At 40.7% G+C, this 20,565-nt stretch overlaps 1 protein-coding gene across 12 annotated transcripts; it reads left to right on the top strand.

Moving 5' to 3' along the window:
• Positions 1–2,617: 2,617 nt before the first annotated feature.
• Positions 2,618–19,651, top strand: LOC112542484 (zinc finger protein with KRAB and SCAN domains 7-like). 12 transcript variants are annotated; one of them, XM_088151379.1, is made up of 9 exons: positions 2,618–2,688; positions 3,705–4,270; positions 4,588–4,702; positions 4,829–4,893; positions 6,128–6,257; positions 9,831–14,686; positions 15,852–15,894; positions 17,569–17,832; positions 18,433–19,651. In XM_088151379.1, exons 2-6 carry the CDS (start codon positions 3,854–3,856, stop codon positions 11,069–11,071), a joined length of 1,968 nt encoding a protein of 655 aa, XP_088007505.1. In that variant the 5' UTR covers positions 2,618–2,688; positions 3,705–3,853; the 3' UTR covers positions 11,072–14,686; positions 15,852–15,894; positions 17,569–17,832; positions 18,433–19,651. The 12 variants fall into 12 exon arrangements, with proteins under 12 accessions (XP_088007505.1, XP_088007503.1, XP_088007502.1 ...); XM_088151377.1 differs by having other exon boundaries at positions 9,831–14,760; XM_088151376.1 differs by having other exon boundaries at positions 15,852–17,832.
• The last annotated feature ends 914 nt before the right edge of the window (positions 19,652–20,565 follow it).

Here is a 20,565-nt window from a genome sequence, read left to right as displayed (position 1 = left end):
TTAAAGAGAACTCTCTGAGAATCCTCCATGGAAATTTGGTGTTCAGCAGCTGCCAAAGAGCCTGTCACTCTTGTAGGAATTTATTTGACCAGTTTTTTTCACTAACAGTGGCTCAGTCAAGAGATCAGCTGACACCAGAGTGATTTAGTTTTCAATGGTTTTCAGATGCATAGTCAAGAGAAAGATTTAAGGTAGATAATAGGACATTTGGAATTGAACAGCGTAAGACAGAATTTGAAACTGAACTATGTACAAATGATGATGAACATGTAATTGCTAAAATATATAAACTTTTGTTGAAATTTGAAACAGAAAAGGATCAAATGAAAGTGTATGATAAAATGGGCTAAGAACTTTGGATATAATATACTCATGGAAAGGACTGAAATTTACATTATGTTATAATTTAAAAGAGAACTTTTATAAAATGATGTACCATTGGATACATGACTCCAGAAAAATTATCTAGAATGTATGAAGGTACTTCAAATTTACATTAAAAATGTGATGAACATGAAGGATCATTTTATCATGCCTGGGGGACATAACTGGTGGTCCAGAAAATGTTGGGTACAAATACATACTGCGATACAAAGGATTTTAAAGATTAACATTCAGTTGAAGCCAGAACTTTTCTTATTGGGACTAATGGATAGACAGCTAGAAAAGAGTTATAGCGGGTTGTTTTTATATATGATAACTGCTGCAAGATTATTATATGCACAAAAATGGAAAGACATCCATACCCACAATGGAGGAATGGATGGTGGGAATGCAGCTGCTGAACACCAAATTTCCATGCAGAATTCTCAGAGAGTTCTCTTTAGCAAGATTTATTGAGATGAAAGGGAAGGGGGTTACAAGAATTCCAACCACTCAGCTATTTCTCATTTAGAACTAATGTATTCCTATGGAACATATTATCTTCCTTCAAATGCAGGGCACTTGAGAATTAGCAGGGATCTCAAAATTGACTTGTTTGATTAGAGAAAGGACAATAACTACATTTATTAGTGACTGGAAAGCCCTTATGGACTTTTTGCTGAAAAAAGAAAAAAAAAATGAACTTGTGATTATGGGTTTGATGATTAGAAAACGTAGACTATGGAAGGAAGGAAATTGTGTTGTAAACTTAGACAGGGTAAAATATCAATATATTTTTAACTGCTGTTAAGAAGACTGGAAGCTACTTCTTTATAACTTTTTCTTTTCTTTCTCTTCTCTCTTTCTTTGTCCTTTTTTTCCACTTACTTATTACTTTCCTTTCCTTACTTTTTTCTTTCAAAATTTGCATGATTTTTATTCTTTTAAACATTTCTTTAATAAAAATTATATGTATATAAAACCAACAGTGGCTTCCAAAGGGAGGGGGTTAAAAGAGGCAGGATGGCACCTGGGAGAGCCAAGCCCCAACTATAGTGTATGTTTGCCAACATCAGCTCATCTACAAAGCTTTAGGGCATTGATCACACTGCCTTGATGGCCATCTTGCCTCTTTGACCACAACTGTGGATGTCGCTGCTAACAGTCCATCAAGCTCTCTACTTAGAAAATTGGCTTCAAGGGCATCTGTGTTTGCTGACTCTTGACATAGCCAAGAAGACCCACAAAACCAGCAATAAAGAATACCATTCACTTTACTAAAACTATTGTAGAGGATCACACTCTTCGAGCTGGGAGTGCCTTAGATTGTCATCTAAGTTCACCAAGAGAGGCAACACATTCTTTAGTTAGACATTCAGGTGTCTACGAGATGTCTCTGGACAGATCTCTCTTCTACCATCACTACTTCAGGAAGGAGAACCATTGCAAAACAGTGCATTCCCACAGAGATGTAGCAGAAGAAGGCCATGGTCAGTGGTACTGAAAGCCACTCAGAGATCAAAGAGGGTTGCACTCCCCCACTCCTGCTCTCTCCATAAGCCATCTATAAGTGCAACAATGCAATTTCCATGCTGTATCCTGGCCGGAAACTGATTGCCAAGGAGCCAAATCATCTGCTTCCTCTAAGGCTCTCTGCAGTTGCAGAGCGTCGGCCCTTTCTGGCAAGCCAGGTCAGGAATTGGACACCACCATGCCCATTGGAGCTCTATGATATTGTTGTGGGATTAAGAACAGAATCTGGGAAGCCTGTCAGAGTTTCCCTCTGACCTCTTTTCTGGAAAGCAGAATCAAGCCAGGATTATTTTGAGTCTCTTGAGTAAGAAGAATGCTGAGTTCCCTTCCTGTTTCTTCCTTTGCTCCCTCTGCTCTCTCTATGCAGAGACGGGACCTTCTCCGGAAACTTGCTTAAAAATGGAAGGTTGGAGACGATCTAAAGTTGTAGAAAGCAGTTGGATTGAGAAGGCTTCCTGATCAGGGGGGACACAATAGCCTCCTTCCTCCTGGCCCCCCATAGCCCCTCATGGAAAATGCATCCTTTCTCCTTTCTTTGCGTGAGTACCTGCATTACACACAGAAACCACCAGGGGGCTCCCTCTGCAAAGGGAACACCATGTGTTTCACCATTGGGACATTGGAGGGTGAATGCCAGAGGTGGCTTTCCAGAGGAGGGTGGGAGGGGAGTGACATCACTAAGTCTTGCCCCTCTAGGACGCTGCACTCTCTCACTTTAACCATTTGAGCTTTGCAGGCAGCAAAAAGGCTGCAGGAAAGCCTTGCAGGGAAGAGATCCAGATGTGGCCCTGGGTGAGTGGGGGGCCTCTTCCCATGCAATGGGAGGCAGAGGGTTCTTGCACTGGAAAAGGAAGAGACACGTGCCAAGTCCTCATCAATCTTCTGAGTCCTGGGAGTGGGAGAGCCTGGATCCCATGTTCCCTTCCCCCCTCTTTCCATGCATGTAACAGGCAGGGGGGAAATCAGAGCTCCAGACCAGCCATGCTGCCCCCAGGAACAAATCCAGGGTCCCCAGGAAGGAGGCGGGAATCTGGGGGAGCCCTTCACGCCCCATTTCCTGGGAAAAGCCTCTGAATTGGGGGAAAGGGAGAGTGTGCATTGCAAATCTCAAGCAGGAAAGAAGAAAAGCTTCGTAAGGAAGGAGATGCCAGAGATTGTGCCATGTGCTGGATGGGGCTAAAATAGGGTTGGATTCTCTGCAGTTCAACATGTCTTAGGAGGGTGAGTGAACCAGGACATCATCTTAAACTCTGTTCTTTCAAGCCCTGTGCTTTGTGCGAACTCGGCCCATGTGGTTGGTTGACCTCTTTGGGCTTAGGGCAGGTTGTGTGAACCTGACATAGTGTCATAGTGTGACTTGGCTCTTAAAAAGCAAACCCTGAAGAAAGGGAAATGGAACATCCTAAGCCAGGGTCCTTTCATTGGCATTTCATTTTATGTGAACTGAACTTTCATGGTTTGTTAACCTATTTGGGGTTTGGCATGTTGTATGAACCCTGTAGGGAAATGTAGATCTAGGTTTTTAAAAAGCAAGCCCTTCCTTGTGAGAAAAAAATGGAAAATGCTTCAAAATACATTTATTGGGTATTCTAAGTCCTTGATGGAAGTCAGTCTCATGTTTTGTACCACACGCATGCACGCACAGAGGACCAATCAGCTCCATGCCAATGCAATCCTATACCAGCTCAGAAAAATGCTTCCTTCCGTGGGATGAGTGTTGTTCAATGGTTAAATCCACAACTTTCTAATTCTTGGAATTTGTTTTCTTTTCCATCATAAACTGGACATCATTTGTACATCATGTACAGAAAAAAATTATTCCTTGGACAAAGAGAGCTGAATGGCCTGTTGTAGTCATTCCTGCAGCTATAGGAACAGTCCAATGAATGAAAAGGTCTTTGGAGATCCACAAGATTCCTCAGACCCATCTGGAGTTGCATTATAGGACAGAGAAAGAATGGAGACACAACTTTTAGCAAGTGAGGGGACTGGAGAAGGCCCTTCTGCTGTTCAGCCTGGGAGCTATAGGGAGATCTGGACAAGAACTGGGCAGGAGATCCTGGAGAAGGAAACCATCCATTCAGAAGTTCAGCCCTGGAACTTCAGGAGCATCCAATACCAGGATGCTGAAGATCCCCGAGGACTTTGCAGCCAACTTCATTACTTGTGTAGTCGATGGTTGAGACCAGAAAAGCACACAAAAGCGCAGATGCTGGACCTGGTTGTTCTGGAGCAGTTCCTGGCCCTTCTGCCCCTAAAGATGAAGAGCTGGGTGTGGGAGTGTGGAGCAGAGACCACCTCCCAGGCAGTGGCCCTGGTGGAAGGCTTCCTCCTGAGCCAGGCGGAGGAGCAGAAGGAACAGGTCAAGTTGCAGGTGAGAGACCTTCATTTTGGGAGCCCAGAAGGTGTTTGAATGGAATAAACAATGTGTTTGAATTCTTAACCCCTCCCAACCAGAGTTCTCTGGCATTCATAATATGTGGAAATGTTTCACTAATTCTCATAGGACATTGTTCCATTATCCATTCTAGAAGATAGATCTGGGACCACCATTCCTTTCTCACTTTCCAGCCTCACTGATGGACACTGGGGGCTTTGAAGTTGTGTTCAGAGAACAAGAATCCACTTCTTGTGGATTATATGTTGTGTTATATCCATTAATTCTTCTTCTTTTCTCCTGCCTGTTTCAAGTCCTTCTCTGTGGACACTGGAGATCCTGAGGGAAGGAGGAATCCATCAGATCCCCCTCAGAAGCTGTTCTTCAGGACAATCTCTCAGGAAGATCCAAGTCAGGACACCTCAGGAGGTAATCAAAGGTCCTCCCTTTCCTCAGAGAGATCCCAGCTGTCTCATCTTCTCTATGTCTTCTCTTCTGTAGAATACCTCCTCCTATTTTATTAATTATGCATTTTAAATTCTGTCTCCCTCACAGGGAAAAATAAAACAAAGTTGTCTGGTCTTTATGGTGGATCTGAAAGAGTGGTTGAACCTCATCAAGTAAGAGGAGAAAAATTATTTATTAGATTTGTATTCTCCCTTTCCTTCAGGAAGTCAAGCTGGTATACATAGCACTCCTTCCATTTTTCACCCTTGCTTCAGCTGGGTTATTTTTGTGTTCCCGACCAATATAGAAAATTCAAAAGAGATTCTTATTAGGAAATCTTTTTTTTTTAAGACCAGTACTTAACTCTCCTTGTGCTAATTACTCTCCCTAGTTTTCAGTAACTATTTTTTTACAGAATCCTTCAAGAGAGGCATTCTTTTTGTAATTCTTTGACTTGGAATTCAGCAAGACTGCTCAAAAATAACTAGATATTCACAGTGGCACATTACCATTTTTAAAAAGCCTTGTTTACAACCAGTGATAAGAAAAATAAGCACATCAGAGTAAAAGATAAGGCAGACTATTGAAATCCTATGAAGGTGGCCAGATAGAAAAGTCTCTAAGTAAAAATTGCTATGAAAGAGCACGTAATCAAGGCACTTTTGGCTTGCAAAGTAATTTCTAATCCTCTGATTTGTGCCTGGATTTGGAGGCCAAACAATCCAGCTTTGCAAAGGGTAAGAAATGTCCTTCCGAGGAAATTTTCTCCGCTTTCTTGTCTCCCATTCAGCCAGTGGCTCGGACTACTAGCAGCTTCCTTGCAATCTGAGGAGGAGAAGAACCTGGGTTGCGTGTCTCTGGATATTGATGGCCCCCCACCCAAATCCCTGGCTGAGCTCTCCCAGCACTTTAATGAACGTGTTGAGCATGGACAGGATTGGTTCTTCTGGGGACACCACAAGCCATTTGCTGAAATGCTAGAAAGAACCCCCCCCCCCCGATTTCCTTCTGCAAACACAGGAAGGATTGGAGTCACTGATAGGTGGAGTTTCCAAGGTCCATCTGCCAGTTGATTCTCTCCAGATACTAAGAGTCTTTTGATGATGGATGGATGGATGGATGGATGGATGGATGGATGGATGGATAAAGAGAGAGATGATACACTGGGGTCACTTTCACTGAATGGCACTGAAAGCCCTGCAGAATCAATCAAGTTGATAAAACCTGCCTGAAATATTTCGTCAGTCAAAGGCTTTTGGCTCTGTCTATTTTCTCACCTAAACCTTGGAATCCTCCCATGTATAGCCATTTAACTTAGTGCATATCTTTGCTTTGGAAATTTGGGAAGAATAGGACAGATCTTGCAAACCCTCCTGGGCCTGTTCTGTTCTTTTTTTCCTTGTTCAGGAGGGTCTTGTGTCCTTCGAGGAGGTGGCTGTGTATTTCTCTGAGGAGGAGTGGTCTCAGTTGAATCCCCAGCAAAAAGCGCTGCATTGGGAAGTCATGCTGGAAAATCGTAGGACCGTGGCCTCTCTGGGTAAGGGTTTACTACTCTCCCGTCAGAGAGTTTGGGAAGACATTTTGCAGTTATATGCCATCAGCTATTTCTTTTTTAATATTCTTTTTTAAAGCTATTGTTTTAATTTTATTAAAGAAATTTTATCAGAGTAAAAAGTTTTGAATAGGAAATAAAGAAGATAAAGTAATACGAGAATAAGAAAAAAGTATAAAGAAAGAAGAAAAAAGGAAAATAAGAAAATAAGAAAAAATAATAAAGTGCTTCCGATCTTTTCAACAGCAGTTATAAATGGTACATCATTTTAGAAAAGGTCTCTTTTAGATTATAACATAATGTAAATTTCAGTCCTTTCAACCAAATTTTTTCCTGTTGTTCCATCTGTATATTATGACCAAAATTCTTGACCCATTTTATCGTACATTCTTTAATCCGTTTATATATTTTAACAATTATATGTTCATCATTTATACATAATTCAGGTTCAAATTCTGTCTTAGGTTGCTTAATACCATAGGTCCTTTTATCTGCCTTGAATATTTCTGATAACTCTCAATATGAAAATCATTGACAATTATATTCCTCTGCCATCAATTGCTCTCTTGACTTCATTTGGTATTCCCCTTGCTCATGTTCTAATAGCTCTTGACATGTTACTCCTTTGTCTTTGCCTGCTTCTCTTCTATAAAATGTTTATTGTGCTAAGAGCCATAAAGGTGTTTTTGGGCACAGTCAGGGTTTATATATGTTCCATATTCTCAATATGGCATTTCTAGCATCATGGTTTTTAAAATCTACATTAACCTTAACTTTATTGTACCGCAAATATCCATGCCTTCCAAACCTCAGGTAATGCTGTTCTAGTTCTAAAATTCTCTTATTTCTCAGCAACACCCATTCTTTCATCCAAACAAAACAGCAGGCTGCAAAGTACAATTTCAAATTGGGCAGACCCAATCCTCCTCTTTCCTTTGCATCTTGGAGAATTTTATATGCAACCTGTGGTTTTTTCCTTTGCCATACAAACCTAGATCTATCTTTCTGCCATTGCTTAAATTGCATATCAATTGTCAAAAGAGGTGCTGCTTGAAACAAAAACATCATTCTAGGCAAAACATTCATTTTCATCACAGAAATTCTCCCCTACAATGACAGTTGTAATTTCTTCCATCTTAACATATCCTTCTTAATTTCATTCCATGTCTTAACAGAATTCTTTTGAAATAACAGACAGTTCATACAGTATTGGTTATAGTAATACTCAAGTATTTTACTTTTTTCTCATTCTTAAAACCACTTTTTCTCATCCATTCAATTCGATCTTCCATTCTCATATTTTTTGTTAACATCTTCGTCTTTTGATTATTAATCTTAAAACCCGCTAAAATACCAATTCCTTTAATTTTTCCATTAGTATTACTGTTCCTTCTAAAGGATCTTCCAGAATTACCACCAAATCCTCAGCAAATGCCTTGAGCAGTAGAGACTAAGGGCATCCTTGTCTTGTCCCTTTTTGTATCTCACAAGGTTTTGTTAACTCCATTTTTTGTTGTTCAGTCATTAAGTGATGTCTGACTCTTCGTGATCCCATGAACCATATCACACCAGCCCTTCCTGTCCTTCACTGCCTCCCTGAATTTGCTCAGTTTCACGCTCATAGCTTTGGTGATGCTATCTAACCATCTCATCCTCTGTCGTCCCCTTCTCCTTTTGCCTTCCATCTTTCCCAGTATCAGGGTCTTTTCCAAAGAGTCCTCTCTTCGCATTAGGTGACCAAAGTATCTGAGCTTGAGCTTCATTATCAATCCTTCCAATGAGCAGTCAGGGTTGATTTCCTTTAAGATTGACTGGTTTGACCTCCTAGCAGTCCAGGGGACTCTTAAGAGTCTTCTCCAGCACCACAGTTCAAAGGCATCAATTCTTCGGCACTCAGCCTTCTTTATGGTCCAGCTCTCACAGCCATACATTACTACTGGGAAAACCATAGCTTTGACTATGCGGATCTTTGTCGGCAAGATGATGTCTCTGCTTTTTAATATGCTGTCTAGGTTTGCCATAGCTTTCCTCCCAAGGAGCAAGCGTCTTTTAATTTCATGGCTGCAGTCTCTGTCTGCGGTGATCTTGGAGCCCAAATAAATGAAGTCTGTTACTGCTTCCATTTCTACCCCTTCTATTTGCCAGGCATTGATGGGTCCAGATGCCATGATCTTAGTTTTTTTAATGTTGAGTTTCAAGCCAGCTTTTGCACTCTCCCCTTTCACCCTCATCAAGAGGCTCTTTAATTCTTCTTCACTTTCTGCCATTAGGGTGGTATCCTCTGCATATCTGAGGTTGTTGATGTTTCTCCCTGCAATCTTAATTCTAGCTTGTGATTGTTAACTCCATTAACAATTATTTATTCTTTTTGCAAAGTATAGATTGATTTCACCCATTTAATAAAATACTCTCCAAAGCCTATATCTTCCAAAATTTTAAACAAGTCCAGTTCAAATTGTCAAAGGCCTTCTTTGCATTTAAGAAGATCAGTGTAGCTTGTTTTGTCATTATGTTGTTCTAAGTATTCCAAAATCTCCAAAAAGTTTCTCTTCATTGTCTTTTAGGTAAAACCCCACATTGATCTTCATGAATAAATTCTTGCAAAGCTATTTGCGTCCTTCCAGCCAGAATCACTGTAAACAACTTATAATCCTTGTTCAATAATGATATTGGCCGGTAGTTTTTTGGTAACATCAAGTTTTGGCCCTCTTTAGCTGCCTTCAGCTATTTCTTATTAAAATCTTCAACTAGATGTCATCTCCTGGGAGGGAAAAAGAAAAGATCTGGCTTTCTCCTGCTCTGAGGAAGGAAAGAGTCAGTGGCTCTCTGCTTAGATGCATCCTGTGCCATTTCTCATCTGGTGAATTTTTCCATTTCTGTTTAAATGTATCAGTGACAAACTAACTCCTTGGCTTGAGGAGAAGCTAAACTCCATCACACTGATTTCAGGTTTTTGGGCCCAGATGCTTCCCCACCTGTCCTATGAAGGCTTGTCATTCATTCAGGCTCTTGGGTTAATGACTTTTCATCCTTTTCATTTCCCTCTTGAGCCTTAGGATTAAGGGCAAAATGGTACAGTTTTTCCATTGCAAACATGATGTTTAGGGTTAATAGAAGAACTCTAGGGGTTTTTTTTTTTCTGCAACCATGTGATTTTGGCAAGAGAAAAATGAATAGCAAATGGAAGGTAGTTTGGGTAGGAAGAAAAAGGCGAGTTTCAAAATTGATTTACTGTAGCTCTCACAGGTCTCTGCTGGAATCGGTCCCCCTCCAATAAACGTTAGGTTTTCCCCTAATATCTTCTTGAATGTTTCCTGACTGTGGGTGAGATTTCAATATTTAAGGGTAATTCTAAATGAAAAGGATGCTTTAGATATTTTCAAATCTTTTATGGCTTATGAATATAGAAATTATAATTTCTCTACCATGCCACTGTAAGTATGCAAAACTGCAAGATATTGGAATTTGGCACAATTTCAGAAGGAAATTCATATCACTTCCTACAGTTTGATTTTTCTCCTAATGTTGTTCTCATTTTGTTTCACTTTTCCTTTGAAGGTGATAATAGGCAGGAGAATAAAGATTCCAGGGAACCATTCCAAATGATCAGGCATGGAGACAGAACGGAGAAGCCTGCAATTCAAACGGAACTAGAAAGGCATGACAGAAACCAGTCAAATAATTGGAATAAGGAAAGCGCATCTTCCATTAATGCTCAGATTAAAGATTTTGTTGCCCAACAAGGAAAAGTAAAGAAAAAGTATATTGGGAAAAGTATAAAACTATTCAAAGACAAATTAGATGTAAATGAACCCTATCCAACCCAAACCAAAGGAGAAGATTATATATGCAGAGACAATGCAAAAAATTATAATTGGACTTTCACTCTTTCTCATGAAAATGGGTCCCTTATATCTCATAAAAAGATCCACACAGAAGAGAAGTCATATAAATGTTTGGAATGTGGAAAGAGCTTCAGAAGAAGCAGTCAAGTTACTTGCCATAAAAGGATCCACACAGGGGAGAAGCCGTATAAATGCAGAGAGTGTGGAAAGACTTTTATTCAGAGCAGTCATCTTACTTCCCATAAAAGGATCCACACCGGGGAGAAGCCGTATAAATGCATGGAGTGTGGAAAAAGTTTCAGGGAGAGCCGTTCCCTTACATCTCATAAATGGATCCACACAGGGGAGAAGCCATATAAATGCATGGAGTGTGGAAAGGGCTTTACTAAGAGTAGTAGTCTTACTTCCCATAAAAGGATCCACACAGGAGAGAAGCCATATAAATGCATGGAGTGTGGAAAGAGCTTCTGTGAAAGTGGGTCTCTTACTGTTCATAAAAGGATCCACACGGGGGAGAAACCATATAAATGCATGGAGTGTGGAAAGGGCTTCTGTCAAAATGCATCTCTTATGAGTCATAAAAGGATCCACACAGGGGAGAAGCCATATAAATGCAGAGAGTGTGGAAAGAGTTTTACTAATAGCAGTCATCTTAATTCCCATAAAAGGATCCACACAGGGGAGAGACCATATAAATGCAGAGAGTGTGGAACAGGTTTTACTAATAGCAGTCATCTTAATTCCCATAAAAGGATCCACACAGGGGAGAAGCCATATGTTTGTATGGAATGTGGAAAGGGCTTCAGTCGTAGTGGTTCCCTTACTTCCCATAAAAGGATCCACACAGAAGAGAAACTATATAAAGGTGTGGGGTGTGGAAAGAGCTTCCGGAGAAGAAATGATCTAATTTGCTATACACAGATCCATTTGGGTGAGAATCCATGTAAATTCTAGATTTAGTTGGTTAAATCTATGCATTTCCTATTTATATATACTAAACTAGGAAAGAAAAGTTTTTTTAAGTTTGACCCTCACAACTGGCAACCGCAGAGGGGCATGTGGAGTTTTAATTAACTCTGCATTTTTGAAAGTGCTATCATTTGAAGGTGGCCAGTGCTATTGCACGTCAATAAGAGATTTTTTTCCCCCCTGAAATTTAAGTTTATTCTAGTTTCCAGTTGGGGATCAAAACCCAAGAAAATGCCATTTTAGGCATCTCAGATTCTGGCCTATGCAATTTTATGAAGATGTTGTCTTTATTGCATTTTTACAAGTGAGCTTCCTGCTCCCCAATTGTTTGTTCTTCCCGCTTGATCATGGTTCTGGGAGGGATGTGAAGAGGTAGACATTTAACAGATGCTGCTTCCCCCCGCTGTAGAAGGAGCTGCAACTCCCTGGTGCATCTCTTCAAGACAAAGCTTTATTAGTCTTTCTGCTATAGCAGATGTGCAGATATTCACCTGATTCACAGTTACTTCCCATAGTTTAAACTTTCCTTCTTTTGCCTAGTCTTCTTACAATTGTTTTCCCCTCCCTTTCTCATTCCTTAATACACTCACCGTTCATCAGAGGACCCTACACTTCTCTGTCCTCCCAAAAAGTTGGAAATGATGCAGCAGAGAGATTCTGATGTCTGAAGCAATATTATAATCCAAAGGGACCTCAAGTTCCATCAAAGTATACAGAATGAGCTGGAATGTGATATTGAATTGTCCCATTGAATAATTGTGATATTGAATTAAAAGTGACAACTAAGAGGATTTGTATTTTGCAGTTTTCCCTCCCTCCCTCCCTTCTTCCTTCTTCCTTTTTTCTCTCTTTTTGTCCCAAGGTAAGGGAACTCAGGAGAATGAGAATGAAAACAACTGTGGAGTCTTTGGGGTTCTCTGAGCTTGGTTCTTTTCTTGCAAATGTTTCATTACACGGCTAGGTAACATCTTCAGTGCTAAAATGCGATGGGGTTTGCTCTCTATTTATGTGCTGTGGCCTGCCTTGCCAGTGCTGGTAAGGGTGGGGTTTTTTTTTTTTTGCTCCTCTGGTAGTTCTTTGATTGGCATATGTTTGCTGCTTGATTGTGTGTCTGGTGGTAACCTTTGCTTATCTGGGTGATGATTGCTGGTGAGGTGATCTTCTGGTCTTTTGTCTCTTTTGAATAGTATGTAGATGCTGTTTCTCTCTGTGTGTCTGTTAATTGCTGCCTTGTCTGAACACCACGCTTCCAAGAATTCTCTTGCATATTTGGATTTAGCTTGGTCTAAAATGCTGACAGTTTCCCAGTTAAAACTATGGTTGAGTCTGTCCATGTGTTATGAGATTAAGGAATTTTCATCATGTCTTCTGACTGCTAGTTGGTGCTCATGGATGCACTCTGCTAGTCTTCTGCCTGTCTGTCCTACGTAGTGTTTGTTACAGTCCTTACACTGTCTGTTGTAGTTGACTCCTGCTTTTTCTTCTTGGGCTACTGGGTCTTTTGGTTTACTTAGGGTATTTTGGAGTGATTTTGTTGGTTTATGTGCTACAGAGATGCCATATGGTTGTAATAGTCTGTTGGTGGTTTCTGAGTCGTTTCTCATGTATGGCAGAGTGATCCTTTTCATAGCTTGTGTAGGTTGTGTTGTAGTAGGTTGAATGGTCAGACACTTTCTGATAAAATTACATGGATATCCATTTTGTTGGAAGATGTTGTATAGGTGGTCTTTTTCTTTTTTATGCTGTTCTGGGTTGCTGCAATGCATTTGTGCTCGCTTGAATAATGTTCTTACACAGCTCCTCTTGTGGGAGGTTGGGTTGTTACTTTGGTAATGGAGTACTTGATTGGTGTGGGTTGTCTTCTGATGAACTTGGGTTTCTAATTTCCTGTTCTTTCCTCTGCTGATGATATCCAGGAAGAGTAGCATGTTGTTGTTTTCTGAAAACAACTCGTGTGCTGACATTGCAAAGGATCAAGCAAGAAGGGAGACTTTTGGAAATCAGTGGGGACCAAAATAAAATAATATGAAATGAAGGAAAACCACTTCAGGAAACTACTTCAGTTCCTCCTGACCAATAAACAGAAATGAGAAGGGGAACTGCCTCTGAGATATGAAGATACAAAAAATAGTCAGACTCGCATCCAAGGTGTAGAACTGAGTCACCCAGAATGGAAGCAGAAGGATGGAACCTTTTTTGGTCAAATTTCTCTCATTATGTGAGAAAATCATCACATGCATAACAATGTAGAGTGTGTGGAAAGAGCTTCAGGATGAAGAATTCCTCTCATAAAAGGAGCCAGAATGATGAGAAGCCCCTGAAATGCATGTGCAAAAGACTTTTTTCAAGCATTAGGGCCATACTTTGCCTTTCTATGGTATGATGAGGACTAAGAAAAAGTCTTCAGCTCTTCGGACTAGAACAACATTTGTACTTTCTTTTTCTCTGTTTATTCATGATCTAAAGATATTCCGGTTGCCTTAAACTCTCCAGAGGTCTTAAGCTTCCTACTCATATTCCCTGTGGCGTATTCCCTACTCAACCCCTAAGTAAAACACATCTTTTTCTGCCTCATGTTATTTGAGCTTTACATTCACCTTTCACAATTTGCCTTCCCTCATTTTGTAACTCCGGCTGTTCTCCAGTCACATATGAGATGCCATTCTCCCACTCTTAATTTCTCTACCACAGTGCCTTTTTTGAGGTAAAATTTCTAGAACGTCCATGAGTTTAAGCTTTTTCTCCAATTTGGAACTTGATTTCTTTTGATATTTCTTTTTCTTCAGGATTATTCTCATTGTTGCAGGCTGCCACTTGGTGTTTCAAACCATTATTAGCCGCCCAGTCACGAATTTGAGAAGGGCGGCTGTATAAATTGAACTAACTAAATAAAAATCAGTACAAATCTTCATTTCCCTAACCCGCGGCTTCCCTCCCTGTGTCCCTGCCTGCCCCCATCTTCCACCGCTTCAGGCCTGAGTTTGCCAACAACCGCAAGACACAAGCTGTGTTTCAAAGAGAGGCTCCTTGTTCTTGTTTTTTGACCGCCCTGCCGTTTCTGACAGGATTTCGCTCATTTCTGAGGCCTACTTGAATCTCCACAGGTCCTTCGGAGTGGCTGTTCTTGAGGAAAGTGAGTTTTGATCCTCCCCAGAGATTTTCTCGATGTTCACAAGATCACCCACAGTTCCTAGACATTAATAACGGGAAGATCTAGAAACTGCAACGTGCTGGAGACGCCACCCCCTTCCTTAGACAGGCAATAAGTCAGAGGGGCGCTTTCCTTCTACTCCCATGCCCATCATCCCTGCCCCCCCCACATGCCCTCGTCTTTCCCGCCCTCGCAGGGCCCCTGCCATTGCGCACAGAATCCGCCAGGGGGCTCCCTGGCAGCCGCCCTGCTTCAGGAGGGAACTGAGCATGCGCCTGGCTGTTCGGCGAGCGCTGCCCGGGCGCTGCCCGGCAGAAGCCGGAGGTGCGTCCGCCCTTTGCACGGCGTCCGATTCTGCAGCCCTCGCCGGGAGCCTTCGGCTGAGCCTTTCCGGGGGGCTGCCAGGAAGCCTCGCAGGGATGGCGGTCCGGACGCGGCTCCAGGGTTCAGTGAGTGGGGCGCTTCTCGGGCAAAGGGGTCTCGCGCTGGAGCGCACCTGGAGACCTGAGAAGTCCTCGTCCAGGTTTGGAGTCCTGGGAAGGGGGGACCCCGGGGCCCCATGTTCCCCCGCCGCCCCTTTGCCAGGGGGAGAGCGGAGCTCCAGACCCACCGCGTTGCCCCCGGGGGGGGGAATCAGGATCGCCAGGATGGAGGGAGCCATTTGGGCAAATAAGGAAAATGTTGCACGGATGGAGGTGCAGCGGGGTCTGAGGTGCAGCATTCACACTGTGTGCCCGATTGGGCCGGTGTTTTTCAAACATGGCCACTTTTAGGTCCACATATCTTAAATTGGCCAAGTTTGAAAAAGACTGGATTAGGCTAAAAAAGTGGGAAATGTGTTTCTAGGAGACGCATGAATCAGACATCATGTTAAGCTTAGCTGGTTTATTCATTCAGGTATTAGTTCTATAGTCATTGTATGGTGGTTTGTTAATTCAGACTTCCCCCAGGGGTTTGGGCCTGGAGGTTTACTTATTTTTATTTATTTATCAAATTTATATGGTTGCCCATCTCACAAAAAGTTACTCTTGGGAGCATACAACAATCAAGTAAACCTATAAATATATAACAACAATCATTTTTTAAAAAATATAAAACAGTTATTATTAAAATATACAAACCACCAGGCACAGTAGAGAGTAGATATTAACCACAATGATGGAGCCATTAATAGGATTAATAGGGTTCTGCTGGCTGATGTTTTACTATAAATTCAAATGTTTATTTACTTATTAAATCAATTTATATAGCCACTCATCTCAATTGCTGTTTGTGACCTCAGACATTTATGGTTTGGATTGTTTAAAGGGTTGTTCTTAACTTTGTATGCAGCCATAGAAATCATTTGAATAAATAATTAGGAAATAGAAATCCAAAACATATTTTAAAGGTATTCATCCAATATTTTGAGTCCTTGATAGAAGTTTATCCAGAAGGGTTCTCCTGAATTTCCCCCAGATGCAGATAAGTCAATCTACCTAATAAGATACTCTCCCTCTTCCCAGACATTGGTGGGTTCATAAGACTTTCTTATTTTGGTTTTTTCTTTGGTGGAGGATGCTCAGTAGTTACGTTAGTCACCCTGTGTTTCTGGAAGTTTCTTTTCCATTTCAGATATGTAAGCTGGAAATCTTTCGTGCTTCCTCTGGAGACTAAGGTATCTTCTAAGTGAAGAGGGCTGAATGGCCTTGGGAGACTTGTCCAAGACCTCTTCATGAAGTTCAGGCCTTGTGAATAGAAAGACCTGTGGAGATCCACTGGCCCATTTTGGATTAGAGAACAAAGATGGAGGGACAACGCCCAGCAGACGCAGGAGCTGGAAAAGACCCTCCAGCTGCTCAAGAAGATCAAGGAAGCAACAACTGCAAAGCTTTCCTTAAAGTATTTTTAATGCTAGTCTAGAATAAGTAGAGGATCTTGGAAATTTTAAGAGGAATTTCACACCCTCATTTATAATTAATTAATTAATTATAAGCAACATCTCTGAATGATTGGAGATGCCTTTTTCCAAGTTACTTTTTAGGAATAAGCTGTCAGGGGCAATTGACCCATCCTATATTATCTCCTTTCCCTTCTATTCCTTGACCAGCCGCCCTGCAATCTGTCCCAGGTCCCTTTTTAAAACACCCAGATACGTTCCTAAAGTGGCACTGAGATTGTCAGCTGGTGTTCCCAAAATCAAAGCCAGGGATAAAACTTGCCAGGCTCAGTCTTGTTCCAGAATGGATTACTCCCACTAATAGCTTGAGCTCCTGCCTGGATAATCAAGCAGCAATCATCAATATAGTTTTGTTAATTCATTTCAGATAGCACTTTCACTCTAGTTAGTACAGGTAGTCTGTGCTTAATGACCACAACTGGTACTGGCAATTGGGTCGTTGAATATACAGGAAGTTGTATATTTCTTTATTTTTTCATTTTTTTTAAGGGGTGGGTTCTTTGTAGTTTCTTTAATAATGTTACTTTCTTATTGCTTTATAGATCATACATTTATTTTAAGGTAGCCATCTGGTGCCCTCTAGTGTCTAATCTTCAGTGGTGTTATTGGTTTCAGAATGTAAATGAAGTATTTTCCAGTGAAAAAGAAGGAGCCTTTCAATCAACTTCAGAGTCATAAATCAAGTCCATCTGAGCCCTTAATCGATTTAAAACTTTCTAAAGCCAACAATATTAATCCTTTTACTGTATATTCCAAAAAATACAAATCTTATAGTAGTTCTTTATACTTAAAGTAGTTAAACTTTTTTTAAAAAAAAAAAGATTGAAGGAAACTCACCTAGTGACTTCAATAAAACTTGTCAGTCTGAACGTTCTCAATCTTTAAAGAAAGCCAGAGATAAAAAAAAATTAAATTCCATTTAAGAGATGAGCCTCAGTCAAGCAGAGTCCATATAGGCAACATTAGCAGATATAAGCACATTGGAATCCCACAACTCCCAGCTGATTGCAAGCCGACTGCAAAAATGTAGATCCTGCCATCCTTTCACAGAAAAAACAGCTGTACCAAGTACACGTGGGTTATCTGATGATCTCTCTTTAACTCCAGAGGGATTTTAGCAGCCCAATTCCTGCAGTTGGGCGCCATTTTGGCTGCAATGTGTTCTTCTCTTTTAGAGGAACATCAGTTCGCCATTGCAGCTCACTGGAAGTGCTGCTAATTTGTCTCTAGTTTTATATCACTATTGGCTTAAGACTCAATAGGCTTGTGGAGTCAAAGAGGAATGCATTTGATAATTGTTGCTGCTGCATTTTGTTGTTGCTGTTGTTGATAGTTAAATGATGATAATGACATGCACATTTTTTACTGTACATTATTTACTGATCATTCAAGAATCCTGCCCATTTTCGCCATTCAAGTGGTCAACAAGGATTCCCAGCAATTGTACAATCTCACTCTTGGCTACAACATCCAAGACAACTATATGAACACCCTTGTGACTTCACATGCCTTGCTAGACATGCTGTCTGCTGGAGAAGCCAATGTTCCCAACTACAGCTATGGAAGGAAGGACAACCCCTTGGCTCTTCTTGATGGAGCTGACAATGACATCTCCATCCAGATGTCCACTGTGGTGGAACCTACAACATCCTGTAGGTTTGTGTGTGTGTTTCTCTATCTGACAAAGTGAGTGGCGTGGTGGTAGGTGAGTGATAGATCCGGTCATAACTTGCATAGAATTTAAGGACTGCTTTTCACCATGGCCATTGTAGGTGTCAGGGCTATGGATTGGGGTCCACTCTGGGGAGAAGCAAGGATCAAAGCAGCCATATCCTCTCATGATACCATCCCCATTACTTTTGGGGCTTCTGCTGCACACTTGTGAAGGTGAGGAGAGGTTCTTTGTCCAATCAAAGGGTGTTCTGTACAAAAGGAAGGTGCAACAGAGATCAGATACTAATATTTTATCCATGATCTTAGCCAAAATAATGATATTTTCGATGGTGAACAAATCCCAGATTCGTGAAAAGAATCCCAATGGATTATTTTACCTACATATATATGTCTTATGGACTCATAGTGACCACTAACATTAATTAACCACTTTATAAAAAAAATTACAAGTATAGTACCCAACATGTTAACTATTTTTTACCCAAATACGTTCATGAGAACCTAGTTGGATTTATTAAAAACTAATATTTTGGGTTTGATCTGATCCCATATATAACAGAGCATTCTTCATTTCTTTTTTAGATCAATTATAAAATTATTTCAGAGGCTCTGAATGATAAAACTCAATTTCCTTTTTTCTACTGGATGGTCCCCAAAGAAGGAATCCAGCACCCAGCAACTGTCAAACTTCTCTATGGAGGAAAGCCTTGATTGGTCTCTTTGCTTCAGACAGAGAATTTCATCAGGAATTCACTCCTGTGCTTGTGAGGAATGGAATTTTTGTTGTTGTATTGCAACGGTTCCCAAGAAATACATTTACAAAATTTGCCCTGATGTCCTCTCTAAGTGGAGACAAGTCAATATCTTTGTTTACTTTATAGAAATTGGCAGCCTCATAGATGGAGTTGCCCCTGTACATTGGACACTTGAAAAATAGCCAGGACCCACTGAAGAGAAAATCTGTATCACCACAGCTTTGTGGGTTTTACCTATGATAAGTAAGGAAACTTCTAAATATGTCCAGAACATTTGGACCTTTGCTTTCCAGGAAAAAAAGGGCCAAAAGATTATGCTTTTCAACCTATTTTCTTTGTGAGCAGACAGTTTGAAGATAAGGCTTTTGACTGTTCTTTTTCAAAGCACATCTTTTCTATCAATGGCCAGAGAAGAAAGAGCCACTGGAGACCCGAGAGGAAAGGGACAGGGACTGGTTTGCAAATGTCCACTGTGTTTATAGTATGGTTAAAACTCTGACACATGCCTGGACACATGGTTAACTGGACACATGGTTATACTGGACATAGTATGGTTAAAACTCTGACACATGCCTTATCTCAGTTCCACCCCTCAAGACTTTATCAAGTAGAAAAGTACTTCATTGCAATGTGATATGCCAGAAGCAAAAGGGAAGAACTAAATGAAGAATCTGCAAGTAGTTGTGTCTGTTACAACCGTCTGGGACTAAGAGATTTCATATTTACCTAAGTCAAGCCCAGAGACTACCTTGGCTAATGTTAATGTCTACCTCCATTTTCCATGGATGATTAGTCCTAACACATTTTCTTTGGCATTCCTTGTTTTTCTGTTTAGTCTCTGCCTCAGTCCAAATGTGGGGAAAATTGTCATCCTGGATTTATTGAGCAGGCTTGGGAAGGAGAGCCAGTTTGCTGCTATGACTCTGTTCTTTGTCCGGAGGGGATCATCTCCACTCAGGAAGGTGGGTGACATCGGAGGAAAGGGTATTGGATTTATCCAGAGCATTTTGATGGAGGTGCATATTAAAAGACACATCTAAGCTTGACTATTTTGTTGTTTATTTTCAACATACCAATTTCTTCCATAATGGGAGGAATAAGAAAAAGATCTTGAAGGATGAGGTAGGAAGAGATAGAAGGACATGGTGGATTAGGCAATATTTACTTCTGCCAGAGGAAAGAACTAGAGAGATTTCAGTGTCCAGCGTTGGCCCTCTGGATGCCTATCTCCACTGCAATACCATCTCTGCTCCTTCGAAGACATTTAGTCTGCCATAGCCCTCACTGGAAGCTGTCAATGGCTTTTTCTCACCCAAACCAACTTTAAATTACAGGCCAAAAGATATATCAATCAATCAATTAATCTTTATGAAGTTCATAGAGCCACATAAGCAGAAAGATCTAATTGGGAGGACCATGGAGGGAGAGCTATTGGGTACAGGAATAAGAGAAAATAAATTGAGAACTTGCCATAAAATCCATCAAGAGAATATCAGTATGAGACAAGGAATGTAAACTAAATTTACAATTATTAGGGATAAAAATCTCTACCTCTTTCCTCTCCAATGTCCATGTTATGAATTAAGAGGTAAAATGCAAATATTGTTTAGAGTCCAGTTCAACAGTCCTAGGTTCAGCATAACTACCATCATGGATTTCTTGGTATGATTGATACTGGGCCTCCCCACTTCTTATCTTTCTAACTTTCTTTGTTATTAAATAGTGAAATACAAACAACTACAACACCAACAAAAATAAATACAGTAATGGTTCTAAAAGAAAAAAAGCCCTAGACACACTGTTGGGATTAAAAGAAACCAGACCTAACAAAAAGGAGGGGGAAAAGGAAACGAATTTAAAAAATTATATCCATTTATACCAATGTGGAACTCATTCAGTCTTTAAAGCTGTTACCAGATCTAGAGAGTATGGAAATATATTGCTTCATCTTCTTATTTTT

The sequence above is a fragment of the Python bivittatus genome, unplaced genomic scaffold (assembly GCF_059951505.1).
Source record: "Python bivittatus isolate LINGU-HERP-01145 unplaced genomic scaffold, Pbiv_v1 ctg000650_np1212, whole genome shotgun sequence".
In the NCBI taxonomy this organism is placed as follows: domain Eukaryota; kingdom Metazoa; phylum Chordata; class Lepidosauria; order Squamata; family Pythonidae; genus Python; species Python bivittatus.
The sequence above is the reverse complement of the archived record's forward strand: the minus strand, read 5'-3'. Positions and strand labels throughout refer to the sequence as shown.